The sequence below is a fragment of the Trachemys scripta genome, chromosome 10 (genome assembly GCF_013100865.1).
Source record: "Trachemys scripta elegans isolate TJP31775 chromosome 10, CAS_Tse_1.0, whole genome shotgun sequence".
Taxonomy (NCBI): Eukaryota; Metazoa; Chordata; order Testudines; family Emydidae; genus Trachemys; species Trachemys scripta.
In genome coordinates, this window is record NC_048307.1 from 43,150,059 (window position 1) to 43,175,608 (window position 25,550).

The window sequence follows — 25,550 nt, forward strand, 5'->3', positions numbered from 1 at the left end:
AGGTCCTAGGGGGCAGTCAGGGAGGAGGGGGCAGTTGGATGGGATGGAGGTTCTGGGGGGGCGGTCAGGGGATGGGGAACAGGGAGGGTTGGGAGTGGGAGTCCCGGGGGGCCTGTCGGGGGTGGGGATGTGGATAAGGGTCGGGAGGGCAGTCAGGGGACAGGGAGGGCAGGATAAGGGGGTGGGATCCTGGAGGGCAGTTAGGGGTGGGGAGTCCCGGGAGGGCATGGTCAGGGGATGAGGAGCAGAGGGTGGTTGGATAGGGAGTGGGAGTCCTGGGGGGGGTGCTGTCATGGGGCGGGGGTGTGGATAGGGGTTGGGGCAGTCAAGGGACAGGGAGCAGGGAAGTTGGATAGGGGGCAGGGGTCCCGAAAGGGGGTGGTCAGGGGACAAGGAGCAGGATGGTTGGAGGTTCTGAGGGAGGCAGTCAGGGGGCGGGGGCACAGCCTTCCCTACCCGGCCCTCCATACAGTTGCGCAACCCCGATGTGGCCGTCGGGCCAAAAAGTTTGCCCACCCTAGTCTAATAAAACATGACCTCACCTCTTTGCTTTCCAAACAGGGTTCTGCTGTCCAAAGTGCTGTATGAGCTGGTGATAATGTGGACTCTGGTCTGCCTTAGCTGCCACTAATCAGTCTAGCCAGCCTGTCCTTTGGCCTCTGCACTTCTAGCGCTGAGGGCCGACAGCGCTGGTGAGGGTGGCACTTCCTGCTCAGGTGATTTGTTAGTTATTGGTCCCATTGCTGATTCTCCCATCATGTCCAAGGCAGCGCTCATCAGATTCTCCTACTTCAGGCTGTTCTTTCAGGTGTTTGGGTTAAGGTTCGAGGGGCAACACACGTTACTCCTGTTAGTTACTATTGTCCTGGAATGAGAGAATTAGGCAGCAGCCTAGCAAAGGGTTGGCTGGGTTGTTCGTTTGCTCTGGCAGTGTCTTCCAGGACAGGCCTTTGAGTTTGGAACTTGCTGTCCCCTTTGGTCTTATGAAGCCCTTTCTCTTGACCTTTATGGCTCTATGAACAGGCAGAGTCCTTGCCTCTCTCTGGAATAACACCTGCATTTGCCCCACTTGCTGGGGCAGTTCTTTTATTGGCAGTTGAAGCAATAGTAACATGACATTCAGCTCAGTCTAAGTTTTGTCACCTTAACTAGGCTGTTTGTAGAGTTTCTCTGCAGGACCTCTCTTCCAGACCTTAGTTCACTCTTCCCTGACAGCCCTTCCAATCTTCCTTAGCCCCAGCCTGTAGTTAAAAGCCACACCTACCACACACGTGAGCAGGGGTCAGCATTTCCATCACTTAACAGGCAGTAGGTATCCTGCAAAGCTGGGCTTGGGAGGCAGAGTGTGCTGAATCAGTGTTTGGTTAATCCATATTCTGTGTGTGTTGCAGAGGATACGCGACCCTGGGAGCCTCTTTGCGCTGAATTGCTGGTCTCCGTTGCCACGCCGCATTGTGATGGCTTTCCCAACATGGACTCTGTGGAGAGCTGTAAGCATCAGTCCATCACAAAGCAAGAACGGGGCTGGCTGGGTAGCAATGATCAGGACCAAAGTTCTAGGCCCGCTTTAAATCAGGAGGCGATATGCTGCAGCCAAATAGCATTGCCAGGAAGCCCTGGATGCAGTGTAACAAATGCAGTGTGTACACAGCTGTACAGAATGTGCCCTCTTTTAGGGAGTAATGACTTCTGGCAGCTGTCAATAAGACACTTAACCAGTTCCCTGGAACCCACACTGCTGTGGTCCACCCCGGGTCACTGCTGTGGAAAACTTCAGAGCTCTGTCTGTTATACCCTGGATCTTGAGTCCTGCCTCACTGGCAAGCAAGTGGCTCTGTGGGGCTAGTTCTGGGCCTACAATTGTCAGGATTATATAGTACTCTCTATCCCGGGGAAGTGACTACTGGCCCAAGGTCTCCCAGCAGGTCAGTGGCAGAACCAGGAGTAGAACCCAGGTCTCCTGACCCCATCTCTAGTGCTTTATCTGCTAGGCTATGCTGCTTTTCATACAAAAGTCAAGTTTACTATTGCCCTGTTCTTTCTTGAAACATTTTCACCTGAGACTGTATAAATGGGAAGGCTAAGGAGAGGGAGTTGATTATATCTAGCTCCCACACATCTTCCATTATTTCAGAAGTCCACCTTTCAGTCTCTCATCTGTTGGTGTACACCAGTTATTGTTGAAGTGACCCAAGAGTGCCAAAGGCACTAAGCTAGGCAAGCAGTGTGGATTGGACCCTGGGTGGGAGCGAGAGTTCCTGGTGAAATATTCCTCTTTAAGCTATCTAAAACTTGGCAGCGCCTGGTTCAATCCAGGTCATGGAGCTGGGGCTGTAATAACTCGCAGTCGGGTTCACCTGGCTGGGGAGGGCTGTCCTAGAGATACTAACATCCTGTGTGGTGCTGTGTTTCAGACAAGCTGTCCACTTCGGAGGACCTTTCGCTGCTGTCTTCAGAGAGTGTCTGGGGAGCTCTCCGAGGTGAGGCTGCATTTTCCATTTGGGGTGTCTGTCCCCATTAGTGCTTTCTGCTGAGCCTTATTGCTGCCTCTACTCCCAGGCCCATTGCATGGAGCCTGTTCCAGTGTGTTCTAGCTTGCTTTGTTAATTGGGCTCTTCTCCTTTGAGAGGAATCCAGGCCCAAAGCCTAACTCTGTCTGTCTGCTTCCCGCAGGCCTGGAGACCTTCAGCCAGCTCGTCTGGAGAGATGAGGACGGGATGGTGAGTGTGACACTTGCTGAGCTGGAGGGAGGCATTGGTGCAAACTCTAGTGGGGATGCCCTGCCCTGTTCTGCCTCATGGGTAAAGTATTGCTTAGCTGCTAAATGTGGCCGCGCTGCGGATGGACTGCAAAGAGAATTCTCTTGAGTCTTCTGCCTCAAGGATTGGGGCTTCAGGGGGGAATTTTGAAACCGGGGACACAAGTGGACTCCTGCAGCACCAATGAGATAGCACAAGTAGGGCTGGGGACCACATGATTTGACAGTATAAGGCTAACCCTGCTGTAGAAAGCACTGTCCTGGTGATGTTAGGGTGTCTGTGTATTTGCTCTGGCCCTTTCCTGAGTGGCTGCTTATCTCCCACATGCCCTTTCTTGCAGTTCTACCTCAACAAGACGGACATCGTGGACTTTCCCCGCTTTGCTCACCGGGGCCTGCTGCTGGACACGTCTCGCCACTATCTTCCTCTGAGAGCCATCCTAGAGACTCTGGTGTGTGCCCGGGTGCTCAAGAACATGCCCTCCCTTGCTGACAGGCTTGCCAGCCTTTGATGTGCATTGTAGGCAGAGCAGTCTGGCTAGCTGTTCCCTTCTGCAGGGCAGCTGGGGGCTTTCTGAGGGCCTCTGGGCCTGGGCACTGCATTGGCTCTGCAGACATGTTGGATGGTGCTACAGGGTCAGATAGTTCTTCCCAGCCAGGGCCAGACCTTACAGCTGGGTATAGATAAAGCACCATGACAACGCTCAAGGGCGAGGAGAGGAGCTCACAGAGTGAAGCTGCCTGTTGGGTTTCAGCCACAGTGGAGAGAGGGGCTGTCGGAAGGGAGTTGGGTGGGGGTGGATCTAAACCAAGGACAAATGCTCCTAATGCCTTGTACCCCTTCTGGTTTGCTGTCCTCCTTAGGCCCCTTGTGGATTCACTTCCTGGGGAACTCTCAGCTGCCTCATTTGGGCTGTTTTCAATCTCTGTGCAGATGAATTGGAGAAAGAGAGAGCCCCACAGACTCTTCCCCTCCCCTCAAAGCTGGCCGTTTCTCTAGGCAGTAGGAACACTAGCCCATTGCATTTAGAGCAAGCCACAGTGGCTGATGTTTCTGTGCTTTTCCAGCGAGAATGGGGCCAGATGGAATCCTTGCAGATAGTCCCTTGGAATTATGCTTCTGGTATCTTTTCCCCAAGTCTCCCTCACCCCCCTCACCCCCCCCGCTGGGGAGCATTGATGTTTCCTGCCAGCCCCAGGGAGTAAAGGACTATAGACCAGTGTGACTAATGAAGGGGCCTCACCTGCCTCCACATGGGTTTCCCTTTTCTGTATAAAGGGAGTACCCCGGGGTCTTTCTGTGCTGTGCCTAGGGTATTTCCTTACTTGGCCTTATTTATAGGATCTTTGTAAATGAGGGACTCGTTCACCTCCTTGCCTAATCTCTCTCACCTCTCTCTTGATGCTGGCATCCCTTTCATAGAACCAAATGCAAAGCAGTTCCTACAGTAGGACAAGCTCGGTTTACAGGAACAAGTGTGGGGCAGTCTTGAGATGGACTAGTGTCTCTTTAAATGATTCCCAACTTAACTGAAATAAAGGGAGGAGAAGATGGATTAAAATTGTTGGGCTCGCTTCAGGAATAACTGGGTGAAATTCCCTGGCCTGTGCTATTCAGGAGGTCAGACCAGATGATATAATGGTCCCTTCTGCCCTTCGAATCTTTGACTCTGAAAATGACAGGGAAGGAGAGAGTGATCTAGGGCTTGGAGAGATGTAAGAAGCCGTGGGAAGGTCTGTGTAACTCTGTCCCTTAGCAAGGGACCCCAGACCATTAGTCTGAAATAGAATATTTCCAGCCACTCCTCAGATTGGTGTTTGACTCTGAAAAATGGCCCTTACTGGTCTGCCCCCTTTGTGCTTGGAGTCTTAGTTGCCGACCTTAGTGACAAATCCCAGGCTTTACTGTGCTTGTAGCCCTGCCAAGCCAAGGTAAACAGGCTAGTGCAGGATTCCCTTGCATTGGCAACACAGTTATGTTCCATCAGTTCCTCCTGTGCAGATCCTGTGGTGGTTTCACAAGTGTCAAGGGCAGCCCTTGACCTGCAGAACCTCTTACCAGTGACAATGGGTAGATCCCCCATGACTCTCAGATCCCAGAGGGAACAGGAAGGGCTCGTGTGTGTGTGTGTATGAGCCTGTCCTTGTGTCTGCAGCTTATTCCAAATGGAAGTCGAGAGGGAATAGCCCTGGGTGCCCTGATCCCCACTGGGAGGCCACTTTGGCATAGAAGGGTGTGTGAAAGCAGGCTGGCTGAGCTGCCAGAGTACGGCGTGGGTGTGTTTGTCTGAACTGTTGCTCTCTTATGGCTCCCCAGGACGTCATGGCTTATAACAAGTTCAACGTATTTCACTGGCACATCGTGGATGACCCCTCCTTCCCATATGAGAGCGCAGCCTTCCCGGAGCTCAGCCGAAAGGTAGCCATCCCCTTCTCTGTGCGGCACCCTAAACTCTGACATGCTCTCAGAGCAAGCGCCCTCAGGGGTCCTATTCTCCCACCACTGATATATGAGGCCCCCATTAAAGCCAGTGGGAATCCTGTGTCCTGCAAAGGAGAAGTGGGCCCTGTATTCTTATCCTCTCCTGATGGATGTCTGTGCATGTGCTCTCTATGTAAAAAGTGGTCCTCAGCCTATATGCCACCAGGCCAAACCTCTGTGCTGCCCTCAGTACCTGATTCTGTTAGTACCCCCTCTGTTAGAGACAGCAGCATTATGCGTTCTTTGGCTTTGTGTTGCAAGGAAAGATCAGGTTTGAAATAGAAGCCTGGATCACAAGTGAAATGAGTCCAGTGGTCTCAGTCCAGGCCCTGGACAATATTTGCATCACTGAATCGCAACATGCATAACTTAGCATAATTGGCACTGTTGGTGTCTGACAGATCCAGGGCTGGGATAGCAGGGTGGGGGTTAGGGCAGGATTGAGGTGCACAGGCAATGCTGTGTGGGGTCAGAGCTGGGATAGTGGGGAATGCAGGTCCAGGGCTGCGAATGGGGAGACCGTGGCCATGGGCTGCACTTTAGCTGGCATGTCGGTCTCCGTTTAAGAACCGCATTCTCTATTTCAGCGGTTTTCAAACTATGCGTCGAGATCCCAAAGTGGGTATCGACCCCATTTTAGTGGGATCATCAGGGCTGGCTTAGACCTGCTGGGGCTGAAGCCCAAGACCCACTGCCCGGGGACAAAGCGGAAACCCAATGGCTTTCGCTCTGGGCATTGGGGTTCAAATTACAGGCCCCCTGCCTGGGACTAAAGCCCTTGGGCTTTGGCTTGCCCTCCCCCACACCCAGGGAGTAGGGCTTGAGCAGGCTCAGGCTTCAGTCCCCCCTCCTGGGGTCTTGTAGTAATTTTTGTTGTCACAAGGGGGTCGCGGTGCAATGAAGTTTCAGAACCCCTGCTCTAATTTCACCCTAGAATGTAAGGAGCAATGCTGGTGACCTGTAACGAGCAAGAGCTTCCTTGCTAGCAGCCCTGGGGACAGATCTGAGTCCACCAGGGGCAGCTCCCCATCTTCCTTCATTCTTATGTGACCGTGTCAGAACAGATGTAAGGAAAGAACTTATGCAGTTCCTGGAAACTTGCTGGAAACCCAGACTGGGCAGCAGCCTGGCAGGAGGAATTCCCAACCACACACTGGCCTGCTGGGGGAGCATGTAAAGTGTGGCCAGTTACTCGGCAGGGGTTATCTATGCAGACTTCTCCGCCCCAAGTGGGAAGTGGTGCTGGCAGTGGCTGCTGCCCAGCTGGTACTGTTGTGGGAGGGAGGCAGATCTCTGTGCGCTGCACCAAAGCTTTCCAGTCATTACACTGCTCTACAGCCAAAATGCTTCTGAAATAAATGTAGTCAAACTTTACTAATTCTGGGTCACTGAGAACAAAAATGATGCTTAAAATTGTTGATTGGCTCTAGTTTTCAAGATATGCTATTGGGTCAGTATATACGACCCTTGACTTGGGAATGGCGGAGGATAAGTAAGTTATAAAGAGAAGGGATCTCAATTTAAACTAGAAATGACTAAAATACATCTTTGACTGGATCTATGAATAAATCTATGACTGGGTTTGGACAGTACTTGCTTTTTAGGCAAAACAATGAATGATGCAATCTGAAGCTGGTATTGCATCATACATGATATGAATTGCATCATGTTATTCCTAGAAGTCATGGATGATGCAATCATAACGAAGCTTACATCACTCTGCTGAACAAATTGCCCCCTATATCAGCTCTAGAAATCATACAGTGTCATGCTCTCTTATTTGTCAGTGTTTGATTTTGCAAAGGGACACACTTCTGTTTAGCCAAAGTGAGCAGAGATGCCTCGTACTTGTGTGAACAGTGCAGATAACTTCTGCTATGTTTGTGGTGAAGTGACTTTTGCATCCCAAAAGCGCAGTATAACCACTATGGTTAAGAAAGCCTATCGCCTTTATTTTGGCTGCAAAATTGGAGATCAGGACAAGAGGTGGGCACCACACATATGCTGCAACACTTGTGCAACAAATCTTCGCCAGTGGTTGAACAGGAAAAGGAAATCTATGCCTTCTGCAGTGCCAATGATTTGGAGAGAGCCAACAGATCATACCAGCAATTGTTACTTCTGCATTGTGCCTCCAGTTGGGAAAGGTGTGTCAAAGAAGAAAAAGTGGACTGTGCATTATCCAAACATTCCATCAGCTGTACGCCCAGTACCCCACGGAGAAGGACTGTCGGTTCCTGATGCACCAGAATCATTCTCACTTGAGTCAGACCAGGAAGAGGATGAAACTTCTGGTCCTGAACCATCAATGTCACAGGACCCACATTTTCTCCCATCCTCCTCCTCTGAACCACACCTCATAACACAAGGTGAACTGAATGACCTTGTCAGGGATTTGGAACTACCCAAGAGTAAGGCAGAGCTGTTGGGCTCCAGACTACAGCAGTGGAATCTCCTGGCAGGTGATGTTAGGGTTTCCATGTTCTGTGACCGTCAAAAGGATCTTGTCCCATTCTTCTTCATGGAAGGTGATCTTGTAGCCTGCAGCAACATCGATGGTGTGATGGCAGCCCTCAACATCATTCACGATCCAGATGAGTGGAGACTGTTCACTGATTCATCGAAGACGAGTCTTAAAGCTGTTTTACTGCATAATGGCATTGTTTTGCCATCAATTCCAGTTGGTCATGCAGTCCATATGAAGGAAACTATGACAACATGAAACAACTTTTGAGGTGCATAAACTATGACCAACATCAGTGGCAGCTTTGTGGCGATTTGAAGGTTGTTGCTCTCTTGCTTGGTCTGCAGACTGGATACACAAAGTACTGCTGTTTTCTCTGCGAATGGGATAGTCATGCAAGAGATTCCCACTACATCAAGAAAGATTGGCCACTCCAACAGTCATTGTAGCCTGGGAGGAAAAGTGTTCAGCATCCACTACTCGTTGAATCAAGGAAGATTTTGTTACCACCCTTACACATCAAGCTGGGTCTGATGAAGAACTCTGTCAAGGCCATTGACAAAACACAAGCAGCTTTCAAGTACCTCCATGGAAAATTTCCAAGGTTAAGTGAAGCTAAGATAAAGGAAGGTGTCTTTGTTGGTCCTCAGATTCGTGAACTTCTTCGAGATGATGCATTTGACCATGCACTGCGTGGCAAGGGAAAGACGGCATGGAAAGCCTTCCAGTTAGTGGCAATAAATTTTCTTGGTAACAACAAGGCAGACAACTACAGGTTGTTGGTGGAAAACCTCCTCAAGGCATACAAAAGCCTTGATTGCAACATGTCACTGAAGATACATTTTTTGCACTCTCATCTAGATTTTTTTCCACCGAACTGCGGAGCAGTGAGCGACGAGCATGGCGAGCGATTTCACCAGCACATTGCAACAATGGAGAAACACTATCAGGGCAAATGGAGCCCATCAATGCTTGCAGACTATTGCTGGACAGTGACAAGAGATGCTCCATCTAATGAATACAAGAGACAAGCCAAGAAGGGCTGAGTAGACACTGAATAGGACTAAACTATGTACATAATAGTTTTTTGCCTTTTGTTTCATAATAAATTTTATTTATATAACGCTTTTGCTGATTTTTAAAGTGTTACATAAACAGGACAGGTGAAATATTATCATGTAAAGCAACCATAAACACATGAAAAGACCTAGGTTTACAATTTATGATTAAAACTCTACTATCTACACAATATACATAGACATAAAATGTAAAAACTTAAATATCTTAGAAACAGTAGCCAATCAGTTGTTTTAATTGTCATATTTGAATTCAGCACATCAAAATACATAATAAATAGCACATTTTATCTCTGAAGCAAATGACTTCTCAAAAATTGTAGACCAGTGTTATAGGTTGCTTGGGCTGGGCACAGGGCCTTTCCTGTCAGCGCAGCGGGGAGCTGACTAGTGGCAATGGCTAACAGTAGAGCGGGGTGGGTCTAAATGGGCGTACGTTGGAGCAATAGGGACATATGCTTCCTGTGCCCTCCCAGGGGGCTTACAATCCTGCCACCCACGTGTACACGCTGAACGACGTGAAACTGGTGATCGAGTACGCCAGGCTACGTGGGATCCGAGTCATTTCGGAGTTTGACACCCCTGGCCACACTCTCTCTTGGGGCCCAGGTAAGGAACTGGGCCTGCCAGGGGACCCAGAGCAAAGGGTGGGTTGGGGATTCTGGGGTTATGCCGAAAGATGGGTCTCAGTGATCTAGTTCTTAGCACTGATATCTAGCTAGATGTGTGTGCATCCCTTTGTCAGAGCCTGGGTCTGGCCAGTAACTTGCTCTTAGCTATCGTGTCTGATTGTCTGGTGGATGTGAGGAATTCAGGGGAGGATATAACCAGGTATAGTACAGGGAGGCGCTGTTTGTGCTGTCCTCACCCGACTGCGCATCTCACTCCTGATCTACAGCATCCTTGCTATCCTAGTCGTGGGCCCCCAACGCCTCTGCCAGTACACCTCATCTCATCTCAGCACACACCTGCTCCATGCCTGTCTCAGAACATTGCTTGCTAATCTGCTTTACAAGTATTGAATTTGTAAGGGAGGGGATGGGGTGTGTGTGTGTGGGCCTGTAATCCAGTCTAGGCCCAGATCTTGGCTAGTCCACATGCTTCCAGTCGGTTAGTATTGTGCTTTCCTTCGGGAGCACAATAGTCTGGAGCCATGGCCCCCTTGTGGGACCTTAATCCATGCAACTGTTACATTTCCCAGTTCATCTCCCCACGTAGGCTAAGAGCCTGGTGTGGAGGGGGTCAGGTTCTGGCCCCTTCCCATCCTGCAGAGATGACTCCCTGCACCCAGCTACCCGCTCCAGCGCAGCCGCATAGTTCTCAGCCTTACTTGGCATGCTTGAGGCTGCCTGACCCAGATGAAGCACTGGACTGGGAGTCCAGCGGTCTGGGTCTATTCCCAGTCCTGCCACTGACCTGCTGGCTGACCTTAGGTACATCACTTCCCCTCTCTGTGCCACAGTCTGCCCCGTCCGGCGGGGTGATGGGACGTACCCCACTTGTGCGCTGTGTTGAGATCTGTGGCTGGGACATGCTCGCTTGGTGTTGGGGGCTGTGCTCTGGGATATGTGTCACTGAATCATGAGATGGGAGAAGATGGCTCCAACCAAGCAGCTGCCTGTCCTGGGTGGAGCCTTTGCTCTCTCCTCTTCCTGACCCCCCTTGTTTGCTCTGCCTGGAGTTGCCTGGCTGTCCCCTCCCGTGTTGGGGAGCAGCAGGCGGCATCGGCCAGCCAGTGACCCAGAGCTTGGTGGCACATAAACTCTTCCTTACAGCATTCTTTGGTATTGACCCAGGTGCTCCAGGCTTGCTGACGCCCTGCTATGCAGGCTCGATTCCCTCCGGGGCCTACGGGCCGGTCAACCCCATCCTCAACACCACTTACCAGTTCATGACAGAGCTCTTTAGGGAGGTCAGCACCGTGTTCCCAGACTTCTACCTCCACCTTGGCGGCGACGAGGTTGACTTCACCTGCTGGTGGGTTACACTTCTTTGTAGCTGCTCGACGGGGGCCAGGATAGCAGGGACAGGTCCATGGAGTAAATGGCCTTGGACTGTTGACTCTGATCACTAGCTAGGAAGGGTCTGGATTATAGCAGTGCTTAGAAGCCCCAAATGAGCTTGGCACATTGCTGTGCTAGGCACTGTACGTAAACACAGCAAGAGACAGTCCCTGCCCCAGGGAGCTTCCAGGCTAAATAGAAAAGAGAGACAGGGAGGCAGGGCAGTGCTATTATCCCCATTGCACAGAGGGGGGGACTGAGGCACAGAGAGGCATGAGATCACACTGTGTTTGTGGCAGAGCTGGGAACACAACCCAAGTCCCCTGAGCTGTGCCTTGGCCACAGACCATCCTTCCTCACTAGCAGTCACTCTTGGCCTAATAAAACAAATCAGCCCCCAGTCTTTGTCTAACTACACAGGCAAGAGACAGCGCTGAGCAGCTGCCTGAGGGAAGCAGACACCACCAGCTCATCCAGAGACAGCTCTCAGGCTTGCATCAATGGGGCCATCGGGGACGATCCCTCCCACTCTGGAGAGAGGGCCAGCGTGGCATAGCAACCCCGTGACTTGCTCTCCTTCCTGTCACTCTTGGCACATGTCCCCAGGGCACTGGACACTCTGCAGCGTGGCCTGTGATTTTATACTGCTCCTCTCTTTGGCGTGCAGGAGGTCGAATCCCGAAATCCAGGCCTTCATGCAGCAGATGGGGTTTGGCCAAGACTACGCCAAACTGGAGTCTTTCTACATCCAGAGGTGAGGGCCGTGACAGGGGCCTACAGAGAGCAGCAGCTGCAGCACAACCAGTTTGCCTTCTGTGGCTCACACATCCACCCCACCACTCTATTTCCTCCTGGGGAGCAGGACCCCTTGAGAATACCCACCACCACTCCAAAGCTGGTACCTGGGTATGGCCCCACCATATCTTGTCCCGCACAGGCTTGTGTGAAGAGTTTACCCCCAAAGGGGTCCAGGGTTGGTGATGGCTCTGGATAGTGGGTGGGGGATGGACTGGGAGCCCTGCTTAGGACCTGTCTTGGAATGGGGAAGGGAGAGAACCAAGGTAACTTCCTGTCTTGCTGCAAGCACCTGGTCTAGGTAATGTTCCTGTCTAGACACAGGCCCTTACTTAAGTGATGGAGGCTCTGGCTGTAGCTGTCCCTGTTTGTTCTGTACTGCTTCTCTCCTGGCTCCAGGTTGCTGGATATCATCTCTTCCTATGGCAAGGGCTATGTGGTGTGGCAGGAGGTGTTTGATAATGGTGTGAAGGTGAGAGCTGCTCTGTTTTCCCTACTACAGGCCCCTGGCTCTCAGCAACAACCAGTGCAGTGTGTCCCAGTGTGCCTTGGGAAGGGAGGGGCCTGGCTGCGTGTTGATGGAGGGATGTTTGCTTACTGCATGGTCTCCTCCTGCCCCATCCCCTGCTGGGCTCTGCCAGGCACTGGGTTTGCTCTTGGGCCAGGGGTTGGTGGGGGAGGAGGGGGAAATCCTCCACCCTCGCCCATGGGCTTTTTCCCTCTTGTTGGCCATGGCTCTTCCCCTGGCTCCTTGTGGCCTGATCCCATAAGAGGCAGATCTTTGATCCTGTCCCGGGCACGCTCTCCCTTTGGGCCCATAGCTTCCTCCACAGCAGGTGTGCTGTTCGCGACCTGTGGCTATTCGGTCACAGCCTACTGTATCAGCTACTCGCTATACCCACTCCAGGCCAGCGCAGGGCGCTGGCTCACACCACGGCCCTCCTGGTGGTGGGGATGGGTGAGGAATACAACCAGGCACTGTCATTTGCTGGCATGGCATTTGAGAACTTAGAGCTGCCCTGCTGCTGCAGCCTCGCTGCTACCCACTCAGGGAAGGCACTCCCAGCATCTCTCTCTCCAGGCCCCTTTTGCTTCTCTTTCCCCAGCTGAAGCCAGCCACTTCTGCCTGGTACCATGAGGGGATTGTGTGGGTCAGAGAGGGTGTCAGCTAGGGGAAGAGCAGCAGGGACTCCCCTGGGAGCGAGCTGTCTAGGTACTTACCCGGCCTTCATTGCCATAGAAACTGAGCACCTCACACTCTTTTCTCACTGGGAGGCTTGCACGGGGTGTAGTTTGGGGTGCTGAGGTGCAGGCAGAGCTCAGACACTTGCCCAAGGTCACGTAGGAAGTCCAGAGTCTCAGTCCAGTGCCCTGACTGCTAGAGCATCCTTCCTAGTTCACCCTTTGGGCTGGGCGCGTGGAGTAGGAAGGACGACAGAAGTGTCCTCCATGGGGTCAGTTTCACATGAGGGCGCAGCGTGCCTGTGCTGCATTGCTGTCAGGTTGTGGTTGTCTAGAAGAATTGTCTTGCTAACTCTTGCCATTACCAATGCAGCAGTGACTTCCCATTTCTGCTGCAGGGTCCCGGGCTGAGCTAGCAGGAGGTAAGTGTGTACAGCTCAGGGGTGTGTGTGGCTCTGGGGAGTGTGAACTGAGGGTCTTCCTTGAGTTGCACTGTTCCCATGTCCCTGCTGAAGGTCCCCACATGGGTGGTGTGTGCCTTGCAGTGCTGTGTGCTGCAGATTGCCTCGGGGGCTGTCGGCCTGGCTCTTCTCACGTGCTAGGGGAGTGGAGCACGCTGACCCCTTGCATGGAGCATCATGTGTGTTTCTGTCATGTGTGGCCAGGTGAAGCCAGACACCATCATCCACGTGTGGCGGGAGAACGCCGGGCCGTACCAGCAGGAGGTGGCTCGAGTCACCAAGGCCGGTTACAGGGCCCTGCTGTCTGCCCCCTGGTATCTCAACCGCATCTCATATGGGCAGGACTGGCAGACAGCTTACCAGGTGGAGCCTCTGGAGTTTGAAGGTGTGTCCCTTGCGCATGTGGGCTGTGTCAGCCTCCCCTGCAGGGCCTCACACACAGCTAGCTGTCAACGGGATGATGTGGCAATCCTGGCTGGTCAGTCAACTAACAAGCAGGCCAGTCGAGTACTTCCTACTGCTGAACCAAGTGAGCACAAGTGCCTGTGGCTTTGGCTCCAGTGACTGGCAGCTGCCCTGCCAGTCAGGGGGTGGGCACTGAACAGCCCCCCTCTGGCGTGAAACAGTCAAACAGTCCTTCAGCACATGTAGCTGATGGCTGCCATCGGGGACCTCCAGGGGAAGCCTGAGTCTCTACGGCTTGAGCTGATGAGCCAGGCTCTGTAGCTGGAGGCTGTAACAGACTCTTCTCTGTGGGCTGGAGACAGAGGGGACATGGCACACTCTGCTCCATGGGTCACATCCCATCTTCCGATCCGTTGTCATTTGAACAAGTGTCTCTTTTGACAGGCAGCGTCGAGCAGAAGGAGCTGGTGATTGGCGGAGAGGCCTGCATGTGGGGTGAATATGTGGATGTAACTAACCTGACGCCCAGGCTCTGGTAAGAGAACCCATCAGAGGACCTGGGGATTACAGTGGATGACGCTGGATATGAGTCAGCAGTGTGCCTTTGTTGCCAAGAAGGCCAATGGCATATTGTGCTGTATTAGTAGACGCATTGCCAGCAGATAGAGAGAAGTGATTATTCCCCTCTATTCGGCACTGGTGAGGCCACACCTGGAGTATTATGTCCAATTTTGGTTTCCCCCACTACAGAAGGGATGTGGACAAATTGGAGAGAGTCCAGCGGAGGGCAACGAAAATTATTAGGGGGCTGGGGCACATGACTTACGAGGCAAGGCTGAGGGAACTGGGCTTATTTAGTCAGCAGAAGAAAATAGTGAGGGGGAATTTGATAGCAGCCTTCAACTACCTGAAGGGGGGTTCCAAAGAGGATGGAGCTAGGCTGTTCTCAGAAGTGGCAGATGACAGAACAAGAAGCAACGGTCTCAAGTTGCAGTGGAGGAGGTCTGGGTTGGATATTAGGAAACACTATTTCACTAGGAGGGTGGTGAAGCACTGGAATGGGTTACCTAGGGAGGTGGTGGAATCTCCATCCTTAGAGGTTTTTATGACCTGGCTTGACAAGGTCCTGGCTGGGATGATTTAGTTGGTGTTGGTCCTGCTTTGAGCAGGGGATTGGACTAGATGACCTCCTGAGATCTCTTCCAACCTTAATATTCTATGGTGGGGGGCTGGCTTGAGCCCTTCTCTTCTAACATGGGCGACTGTCCTTGGCCCGATTGCCCACTGAGTTGTGTAAATTGCAGGGAATTCCACTCCGTTGGGGCCGATAGGGTGAGATTGTGGGAAGAAGAGAATTGGGCCCCTGTGTCTCAGTGGGAGTACAGCAGGTGTGGTGGTCTCCCGATCTGTCTCCCATCAGTGGCTGGCTCACCTATAAACCTGGATTTATGGCTGTCTGCTTGGATATAGTGAAACTCCACAGAAGGGAGCAAAAGGGAAGCCCCACGTTGTGTGAGTGCGTCGCAGCATCCATAGCAGCTCAGGGTGTAGGGACCTGTGCCTAGCACAACGCTTTATGAGAGGAAGACTGTGCAGTGCAGGATTCCCGGTTTTCGGAATGTAGATGTACTGGCAGATCTTAGCAGACAGCGGCCTTCCAGGTGGGTATGTATCCAGTGTAACTGCACAGGCCCCGGGTGGTAGGCACACATGCAACCTTTGTAGATGAGCAGCTCTGCTTCAGTGCTTTAGAGTCCCCATCTTTTGGGTGCTGAATGGTACCAGGCTTTGGTTCTTGTGCCTTACAGTGAAATCCACCTCCATCTAACTGTCTTGTGCTGAACTGAATGGCCTTAATTATTTACAGTCTCCAGTTCCCGCTGGAGCAGAGTTAACTGGCTGTTACCATAGGCTGGGCCCAAAGTGGTTCCTTGAGCTCTTGTTTTCCAAGGGCTTTTTTTTTAAACACTTGCTAAATTATTATAAAAATAAAAAATAATTACATTGACTTAAAATGTTGTCCCACCAACCCAGTGGCCTTGCTCTGCTCCTGTCATTCTCACGCCAAACTGGCCTGTTCCAGGCCCCCCAGCTCAGTTGGCAAAGGAGAGGGGTCAGTAGTATTCTCTGGCCCTGTGGGACTCATTACCTCCTCCAAGAGGGAGGCATTGTAAAACCTCTATGAGGTTGTCATGCTGCCGTCCTCCTTTTGTTTCCTTCCTGCCTTCTCCCCTTTATGAAGCTCTAAATGAATGAATATAACTGTTGGTCAATACCTGATCCAGGGGCCCTTATACAGGATTTAGCCAACCTTCCTGTCTTAAATTCTCTATAGAGAGACTGGTCAACCTCAGCTCGACTTTCTCCTCTTCTCCACTTACACTTTACTACGCAGGGGTGGGGGCTCATGTTTTTGCTGCAAAATGTCAGTGAGCATGTAATCCTGTGTTATCTTCTCTGCCATCCCACCCCATTCAATCTGTTTCCAGGTATGGCAGTGATAGGCATGTTGGTGCACACGAGCAGTGTGCTGTTTGTTTAGGGAACATCTGTGAGGAACCAGCAGGTGGGTTTCCTTAAGTACACTCAGTGTATTGGCTGTGGACTGGCATAACATCCTGTTTGCTAAGAGACTCCTATTTCTCTTCTTTCCCATCACCCACCTTCTAGGGTCTGTCTACACTGCAATCACAGGGTGTGATTGCCACACGTGTAGACATATCCAAGCTAGCTTTAATTTAGCTCAGATTCCAGTAACAGCGAAGCCATGGCAGTTGTGGGAAGATTTGTACAACCTGTGCTGAAGTTCATGCTCCCACAACTTCACTAATCTGGGCCCTGAGCTAGATAGATTAAAGCTACTTTGGGTGTGCTGGCTTGAGCTGCAGCCACACCATTAATCCCGCAGGCAAATGACGCTCTGCTTTCCCAGTGACTTGGAAGCATGAATGGGTCAATGTTATTAATGTGCTCAGGTGCTAGTTAGATTTTAAAGCTGAAACCTAACAAACTAGATTTGTCAATTGAATAAATGTTCTAGCCAATATTGGAATGGAAAATAATTCAGACAACCCCTTTTTATTGAGTACAGGACACTGAGTTGTTCTTAACCAATCAACAAGTTTATTTATTAAGCCAGAACCACATAAGTATATAATCAATGATTTATAGTCAAGTTTAGATGTCTGAAGTTCTAGCGTATGCTGAATACAACATGCTGTTTATATAATAGAATAGTACAAATAACCAATATTTCTTTATTATGCTTATAGTTGTCAGTTATCAGTTCTTTAGTATCTGTAGTACATTTGTCATATTTCAAGTAATTCTGCAAAGAGTTAGGATGTACTTGTTTTAAGGCAATCTTAGCAGTGTGGTCCTAGTGTTTGGTACACAAAGGACTAGTTTAAAACATCAAAAGCAATTGCTTCAAGTTATTATCTGAGGTTCTCTTAAGCCAATTTTATATATCCAATATCGGGTTCCTTGAGGTCTCACTAGAAGGGGTGGTGATGCAACAAGGGAACTTTCAGGTTTTTATTTAAAGAACAGAAAGAAATACAATCTCTGAAATGAAATCTCACCCCTCCTTTGTGCTGGGAACCCTGGAAAGGGAGAGTCTGCCCATTCCAGGGGCTGGTCAGGTGTCTGGTATTGAATCTCACTTCTGCAGCATTTTTTTGGAGAGAAGATTCAGCAAACTGAGCCCCCCCCCCCATGGTCAAGGCCGGCTTTAGAAAGTGCGGGGCCTGATTCGAATACCCGGTGGTGGTCCGGGTCTTCAGCGGCACTTCGGCGGCAAGTCCTTCACTCACTCCAGGTCTTCCGCAGCACTGAAGGACCCACCGCCGAAATGCCCGGAGCGAGTGAAGGACCCACCGCCGAAGACCCGGACCACTGCCGGGTGAGTAAAAATTAAAAAGGCGCCTAAGTTAGGCGCTGTTCTTTAGGGCGCGGGGCCTTCTTAGGTGCAGGGCCTGATTCAGGGGAATCGGCCTAAAGCCGGCCTTGCCTACGGTGACCTCAGTTTTACATCTTTTCAGGGACAAGGAGTGTTGGAGGAGGCGTGGCTCTTATTTCCAATTGGATACTGACCAAACAAGCTCTCAGATTTCAGCACTCGGTTTTCCTGCTGCTTCCCTCATATCCAGTAAATGGTGTTTTTTCATCAGAGATTTTTTTATCAGAAGTTTTTGTTCTTTATTTCAAGGATTGTATTTCTCTATTAATCCCTACTGTTAACTGGACTTTTCTCCCTTTAAGCAATTTCTTTCAATATTTCAAAGCTGTACCCTGTATAGGTGCTTATATCTGTCAATGGTCTTTTTCCCCTTGTTCTTTACAATTAATATCACTTCTAGAGTGCAACAATCATTGAGAAAGAAAACCAACAAAATCCCTTATAGTTCTACTAAATTTAGTGGATCCAGTCATCTAGTCCATTCATTCTTTGATTTTATATATACAGCATTTCATATCCTTGAGGGCTTGCAATACAAGAGAAAATATTTTGAAGGAACAAGACTGGAGAGAGGGTGTATTTGATTCATAAAGCAAGCAAATGTACAGCTTCAAATTTGGGATGAAAGCTAGTTGTTTTGGATTTCTTGGAGTATTGGGAAGTTTGGCCTGTGGAACCTTTAGTTTTCTGAGTAAGCTACTATTTGAACAGTTTATTTGATTTATAGTTGCTCAGTTTCCCCCCCAACCCCTTCCCAAAAAAAAGTCTCTGGCACTTAATTCATTCCTAGGATGAAACAGGCTAATGATCACTGCTGTAGGAAAGCAAGGTGTTCCTTTGGGATTTGATGGGCAAGAGAAATGGGGTGTTCATAGCAGCCAGCTGGCGTCACAAGATGCTCTATACACATGCAGGTCATGAGAGGAACTTGTCTGAGTAACAAGAGCTTGCAGAGTTTGTTTCCTATTGCTTATTTTTGGGGATCTATGGTTTCTTAACCCCATTTGTCTTGCACTCTGGAGGTGGATGTTAATCTCTTGTTGTCTTGAGTTCCTTTAGGACAGGGATGGGCAAACTTTTTGGCCCGAGGGCCACATAGGGGTTGCGCAACTGTATGGAGGGCCAGGTAGGGAAGGCTGTGCCTCCCCAAACAGCCTGGCCCCCACCCCCTATCTGCCCCCTCCTACTTCCTGCCCCCTGACTGCCCCCCTCAGAACTCCCAACCCATCCAACCCCTCCTACTCCTTGTCCCCTGACCGCCCCCACCCGGGACCCCTGCCCCCTATCCAACCCCCCCTGTCCCCTGACAGCCCCCCTGGGACTCCCACCCCCTATCCAATTGCCCTCTGCTCCTCATCCCCTGACCGCCCCTTCCCGGGAGCCCCCGCTCCCTGTCCCCTGACTGCCCTCCCGACCTCTATCCACATCCCTGCCCCCTGACTGGCCCCCTGGGACTCCCACTCCCAACCCTCCATGTTCCCCATCCCATGAATGCCCACCCAGAACCTCCACCCTATCCAACCGCCCCCTCCTCCCTGACTGCCCCTCAGAACTCCCCACTCCTTTACCCAACCCCCTGGCTCCCCGCCTCCTTACCAGCAGCAGGAGCTCGCAGCCGTGACACCCGGCCAGAGCCAGCTGCGTTCCCCACACTGCCCTGTGGCAACCGTGGTCCAGAGCGCGGCCGGAGTGGCTGCAGGGGAGGGACCGGGGACTAAGTTCCCCATCTGGAACATTTTGGACACAGACTGGCTAACCTAGTGAGGAGGGCTTTAAACTAGGTTCGACGGGGACAGGTGAGCAAAGCCCAGAGGTAAGTGGGGAACATGGAGACCGGGGAGATGGGTCGGAAACGAGAGGGAGTGTGGGCTATATTGTCAGAGAGAAAGGAGGGTCAGGACAAAACTGGGAGGAAAGAACAAACCAGTATCTTAGATGCCTATATACAAATGCGAGAAGTATGGGGAATAAGCAGGAAGAACTGGAAGTGCTAATAAATAAATACAACTATGACATTGTTGGCATCACTGAAACTTGGTGGGATAATACACATGATTGGAATGTTGGTGTGGATGGGTACAGCTTGCTCAGGAAGGATAGACAGGGGAAAAAGGGAGGAGGTGTTGCCTTATATATTAAAAATGTACACACTTGGACTGAGGTAGAGATGGACATAGGAGACGGAAGTGTTGAGAGTCTCTGGGTTAGGCTAAAAGGGGTAAAAAACAAGGGAGATGTCATGCTAGGAGTCTACTACAGGCCACCTAACCAGGTGGAAGAGGTGGATGAGGCTTTTTTTAAGCAACTAACAAAATCATCCAAAGCCCAAGATTTGGTGGTGATGGGGGATTTCAACTATCCGGATATATGTTGGGAAAATAACACAGCGGGGCACAGACTATCCAACAAATTCTTGGGCTGCATTGCAGACAACTTTTTATTTCAGAAGGTTGAAAAAGCTACTAGGGGGGAAGCTGTTCTAGACTTGATTTTAACAAATAGGGAGGAACTCGTTGAGAATTTGAAAGTAGAAGGCAGCCTGGGTAAAAGTGATCATGAAATCATAGGGTTTGCAATTCTAAGGAAGGGTAGAAGGGAGAACAGCAAAATAGAGATAATGGATTTCAGGAAGGCAGATTTTGGTAAGCTCAGAGAGCTGATAGGTAAGGTCCCAGGGGAATCAAGACTGAGGGGAAAAACAACTGAGGAGAGTTGGCAGTTTTTCAAAGGGACACTATTAAGGGCCCAAAAGCAAGCTATTCCGCTGGTTAGGAAAGATAGAAAATGTGGCAAAAGACCACCTTGGCTTAACCACGAGATCTTGCATGATCTAAAAAATAAAAAGGAGTCATATAAAAAATGGAAACTAGGACAGATTACAAAGGATGAATATAGGCAAACAACACAGGAATGCAGGGGCAAGATTAGAAAGGCAAAGGCACAAAATGAGCTCAAACTAGCTACGGGAATAAAGGGAAACAAGAAGACTTTTTATCAATACATTAGAAGCAAGAGGAAGACCAAAGACAGGGTAGGCCCACTGCTTAGTGAAGAAGGAGAAACAGTAACAGGAAACTTGGAAATGGCAGAGATGCTTAATGACTTCTTTGTTTCGGTCTTCACCGAGAAGTCTGAAGGAATGCCTAACATAGTGAATGTTAATGGGAAGGGGGTAGGTTTAGCAGATAAAATAAAAAAAGAACAAGTTAAAAATCACTTAGAAAAGTTAGATGCCTGCAAGTCACCAGGGCCTGATGAAATGCATCCTAGAATACTCAAGGAGCTAATAGAGGAGGTATCTGAGCCTCTAGCTATTATCTTTGGAAAATCATGGGAGACGGGAGAGATTCCAGAAGACTGGAAAAGGGCAAATATAGTGCCCATCTATAAAAAGGGAAATAAAAACAACCCAGGAAACTACAGACCAGTTAGTTTAACTTCTGTGCCAAGGAAGATAATGGAGCAAGTAATTAAGGAAATCATCTGCAAACACTTGGAAGGTGGTAAGGTGATAGGGAACAGCCAGCCTGGATTTGTGAAGAACAAATCATGTCAAACCAATCTGATAGCTTTCTTTGATAGGATAACGAGCCTTGTGGATAAGGGTGAAGCTGTGGATGTGGTATACCTAGACTTTAGTAAGGCATTTGATACAGTCTCGCATGATATTCTTATCGATAAACTAGGCAAATACAATTTAGATGGGGCTACTATAAGGTGGGTGCATAACTGGCTGGATAACCGTACTCAGAGAGTTGTTATTAATGGTTCCCAATCCTGCTGGAAAGGCATAACGAGTGGGGTTCCGCAGGGGTCTGGTTTGGGACCGGCGCTGTTCAATATCTTCATCAACGACTTAGATTTTGGCATAGAAAGTACGCTTATTAAGTTTGCGGATGATACCAAACTGGGAGGAATTGCAACTGCTTTGGAGGACAGGGTCATAATTCAAAATGATCTGGACAAATTGGAGAAATGGGCTGAGGTAAACAGGATGAAGTTTAACAAAGATAAATGCAAAGTGCTCCACCTAGGAAGGAAAAATCAGTTTCACACATACAGAATGGGAAGAGACTGTCTAGGAAGGAGTACGGCAGAAAGGGATCTAGGGGTTATAGTGGATCACAAGCTAAATATGAGTCAACAGTGTGATGCTGTTGCAAAAAAAGCAAACATGATTCTGGGATGTATTAACAGGTGTGTTGTGAGCAAGACACGAGAAGTCATTCTTCCGCTCTACTCTGCTCTGGTTAGGCCTCAGCTGGAGTATTGTGTCCAGTTCTGGGCACCGCATTTTAAAAAAGATGTGGAGAAATTGGAGCAGGTCCAGAGAAGAGCAACAAGAATGATTAAAGGTCTTGAGAACATGACCTATGAAGGAAGGCTGAAAGAATTGGGTTTGTTTAGTTTGGAAAAGAGAAGACTGAGAGGGGACATGATAGCAGTTTTCAGGTATTTAAAAGGGTGTCATAAGGAGGAGGGAGAAAACTTGTTCACCTTAGCCTCTAAGGATAGAACCAGAAGCAATGGGTTTAAACTGCAGCAAGGGAGGTCTAGGTTGGACATTAGGAAAAAGTTCCTAACTGTCAGGGTGGTTAAACACTGGAATAAATTGCCTAGGGAGGTTGTGGAATCTCCATCTCTGGAGATATTTAAGAGTAGGTTAGATAAATGTCTATCAGGGATGGTCTAGACAGTATTTGGTCCTGCCATGCGGGCAGGGGACTGGACTCGATGACCTCTCGAGGTCCCTTCCAGTCCTAGAATCTATGAATCTGGGAGCTCAGGGGCTGGGCAGGACGGTCCCGCGGGCCGGACGTGGCCTGTGGGCTGTAGTTTGCCCACGTCTGCTTTAGGAGAAACTAACATTTGGAACAGACAAGTTTTCATGGAGAAGGGAATAGAATGGTTGCTTTTCTCTTTTAAGGTCTTAAGGACTAATAGTTACTAATAATATTCAAGGCATATTTGACAATCTTCTTCTCACAGCTCCCCAACCTCCTCCATTATTGTTCCAATTTTTCCTGCCCTTGGAGAGGCTTTTGTTCAGTTAAATCATGTCTGTGCTGACCCCACGAATAGCAAAGTATAGCGACCTGGGTGTTAGTAATGCCTCTCCGCTCTCAGGGATTGCTACTGTAGCCTTTTGCGTTCCCCAGGAGGCTAGTCCAGCTTTTCTGCTGACATCCCTGCATTTCTGCCTTAGTAGAAAAAGTCTCATCTCACAGTTCAGTGCAGGAGTGTTTGGGAGTGCCTACTCTTAGCAGCTCTCTGACTTCCTGTGTAGAATAACACATCTTTGCATCTCATTTCCTCAAGGCCAAGAGCTGGGGCCATAGCTGAGAGGCTGTGGAGCAATAAGACGGTGACAGATCTGCAAGATGCGTATATACGACTGGCAGATTTCCGCTGCACGCTGCTCAGGTAATGGTGACTGGCCTAGCTCCTTTCATCCAAGACCCCAGCTAGACACAGGAAATCACTGAGTCACCTCTGGGGTGGAGCAGCAGTGAGCAGTCCTCTTGGAACTGCTAGGGAATCTAGGGAGGCAGACTGTAACTGGGAGCTGGGATTTCACCAGGGCACTGGGCTTATGCAAAGTGCCATGGCATCATTAATACCCATGAGTGGTCCGGACCTTAGTTTGCCAACTCTGGTAGATGGCACCACGCAGCAACACAGCACCTGTAGTGCCATGCTGAAGCATTGGTTCAGTATTGATTCAATGGCAGAGCACTCCCTACAGAGTTGCCAACACTGCTTCTTGTAGCATATGAATTTTTCTTGAGGTCTCCCTTCAAGTAAAGACCAGGCTTCACCCTGCTTAGCCTGTGAAAACTGATCTTATCCCTCACTTTCCTGAGCCCTAAAATATCATCAGATACCTCAAAACTTCAGTATGCCGGGGAGAGAAGAAATTAACCCTTTACTTCAGCACATCACCCTCATCAGAGCACCAAAAATTTAAGAGTAACTCCTTCCCCTTTAAGGACTGGAAGCCTGAATGCCTGGGTTCTGTGTAACATCCCTGTGTCTCTTCTGTTCCAGGCGAGGCATCCAGGCGCAGCCTCTCTTTACAGGATACTGTGATGCTGAATACAGTGGGTTTTGAATGGAGAACTCAGCTGCCCCCACCCCTTCGCCCTGTATGCTGTGTGTGTATCTCTGACGATAGCTGCTCCCATCTGCTACAGGGCGTCCCTGTTGCTCTTGTTCTTGCAATGAGCCGATTTAGATATTTTGCTTTTTTTCTACTGTTTGAATTTTAAATCCAATAAAGGAGGAGTCCCAAAGAGAGAAGGTGCCTCTCCAGTCTGTCCCAGTGCTAGAGCAGGCTGTGAGAGGCTCCTGGCCCATCCGCAGCAGGTAGCTTGCTGGGCTCCAGTCAGCTATCGCACTGGGGATGCACAGGGTTTGGTGTGTGGAAGAGCCCAGGCTGGAGCCTGCCGGGTTGGCAGCTACAAACCCTCTTTACTTTGTAGTGACACATGCAGCGCCACAGTACCAGTGTGAGAGTCACTTCAGAGCAGACACCCATCACCTCCCACCAGCAGGGGAACTTGCAGACCCTGCCCTGCCTGTGCACTGCATGTGCTACTGCACCCGACTCCTAGTGCAGCAGAACAGCTCCACTCCCATCTACCTCCATGCCTGCCTACCTCTGGGAGCAGAGGCCTCAACTCAGGGTTTGCTCCCTGCCCTGGACATGCCTGAGCATGATGATATTGCTGGGAAGCCTGGCTCGTCCTGTGTGCCTAACTGTATAACTTGTGACTGATCTTGGGGGCACAAAGGGTTTAGCCAGGCGGGGCAGGCAGTTGTAGTCTTAGTTGGTCAGATGAAACCTTAGGCTCTGCCTAGCTTTTACCTTGACCACTGAAGGTGTTAAAACTACAGACTACTTTCTCCATGCTAAACTGTTACTGTGTGGTAACACCCTCCACTTGTTTCCTAGTGTGGACATACCGTTGGCATGTAAGATTTTCTCTGCAACAATGCACAAGCTGTTAGTGGGGGCTAGCTACCCCAGGCCATTCAGCCCAGCCCATGTTTGTTCTGCTGTTTCTTTTCCCTTTGTTCCTCCTAACCACTCTGCCTACAGCCCAGTTGTGCTTTCCTCTTCATGCCACTCTCTCTGCTCCTTACCCTGGATGTTGTCGTCTTCTCTTGCCTGTCTCAAGAGTGTGGCCCCCTAAAGCCTCTATGAGGCAATCACTCCAGATTCCTCCCTCAGCTTCGTTCTTGCCTTCTCCTTTTTAGGAAGCTCTAAGGGAATTGCCCAATGATACTACAATCCCAGCTGGGCCCTCACTGGCCAGTCCCTTTGTTGGGTATGCAGCCTCACACAGGACTCAGTCAGTGTATCCAACCTCCCGGTGGAGTCCCTGCAGCGAGGTTTGGCTCAGATTTATCTTCTTGTCTTCATTTGAATTGATTGTACACTCCTAGAGACAGGGACCACCTCAGCTGTTCACTAGATGATCAGTGAGTTGAGACACTTGTCTTTGACAGCTAGGATCTCCTGGTGAAAGTCCAACTGGTATCTGGTTTTGGGTTAATTTTTCTGTACTGGACAAGATGCTGCACTGCAGGAACGCTATGCAGCTTTGCTTTAAATGAGCCACTTCTGGCTGTCACTTCTCACAACTGTTCAGATGTTATGATTGTTAAATTTTCATTAAAAATATCCGGAAGTGGCTGAGTTTGAATTTATTTTTCATCTCTAGTTCTAGAGTATATTCTTAAAGGGATGATTGTCTGCAGTCCTCCTGTCCCCACTAGGGAACTATCTTGGGAGATCTGCTGTTTATGTAGGCCAGTGGTTTTCAACCTGTGGTCCATAGACCCTTGGGGGTCCGCAGTCTGTGTCTAAGATTTCCAAAGGGATCCACACCTTCATTTGAAATGTTTTAGGGGTTTGCAAATGAAAAAAGGTTGAAAGTCACTGCCGAGCTAAAGCCCT

The 25,550-nt window shown here is 49.8% G+C and overlaps 1 protein-coding gene across 1 annotated transcript in view; it reads left to right on the forward strand.

The window, feature by feature from the left end:
* The window catches only part of HEXA (hexosaminidase subunit alpha), a 36,461-nt gene extending 11,175 nt beyond the window's left edge, over window positions 1-25,286 (forward strand). Inside the window, exons 2-14 of the mRNA XM_034783447.1 lie at window positions 1,392-1,490; window positions 2,415-2,480; window positions 2,674-2,720; window positions 3,100-3,210; window positions 5,076-5,177; window positions 9,257-9,389; window positions 10,577-10,757; window positions 11,451-11,537; window positions 11,978-12,050; window positions 13,426-13,606; window positions 14,071-14,161; window positions 22,907-23,011; window positions 23,636-25,286. Of these exons, the coding sequence (XP_034639338.1) occupies window positions 1,392-1,490; window positions 2,415-2,480; window positions 2,674-2,720; window positions 3,100-3,210; window positions 5,076-5,177; window positions 9,257-9,389; window positions 10,577-10,757; window positions 11,451-11,537; window positions 11,978-12,050; window positions 13,426-13,606; window positions 14,071-14,161; window positions 22,907-23,011; window positions 23,636-23,699 (1,340 nt within the window). The 3' untranslated portion in view covers window positions 23,700-25,286. The remainder of the gene's footprint in view (window positions 1-1,391; window positions 1,491-2,414; window positions 2,481-2,673; window positions 2,721-3,099; window positions 3,211-5,075; window positions 5,178-9,256; window positions 9,390-10,576; window positions 10,758-11,450; window positions 11,538-11,977; window positions 12,051-13,425; window positions 13,607-14,070; window positions 14,162-22,906; window positions 23,012-23,635) is intronic.
* The last annotated feature ends 264 nt before the right edge of the window (window positions 25,287-25,550 follow it).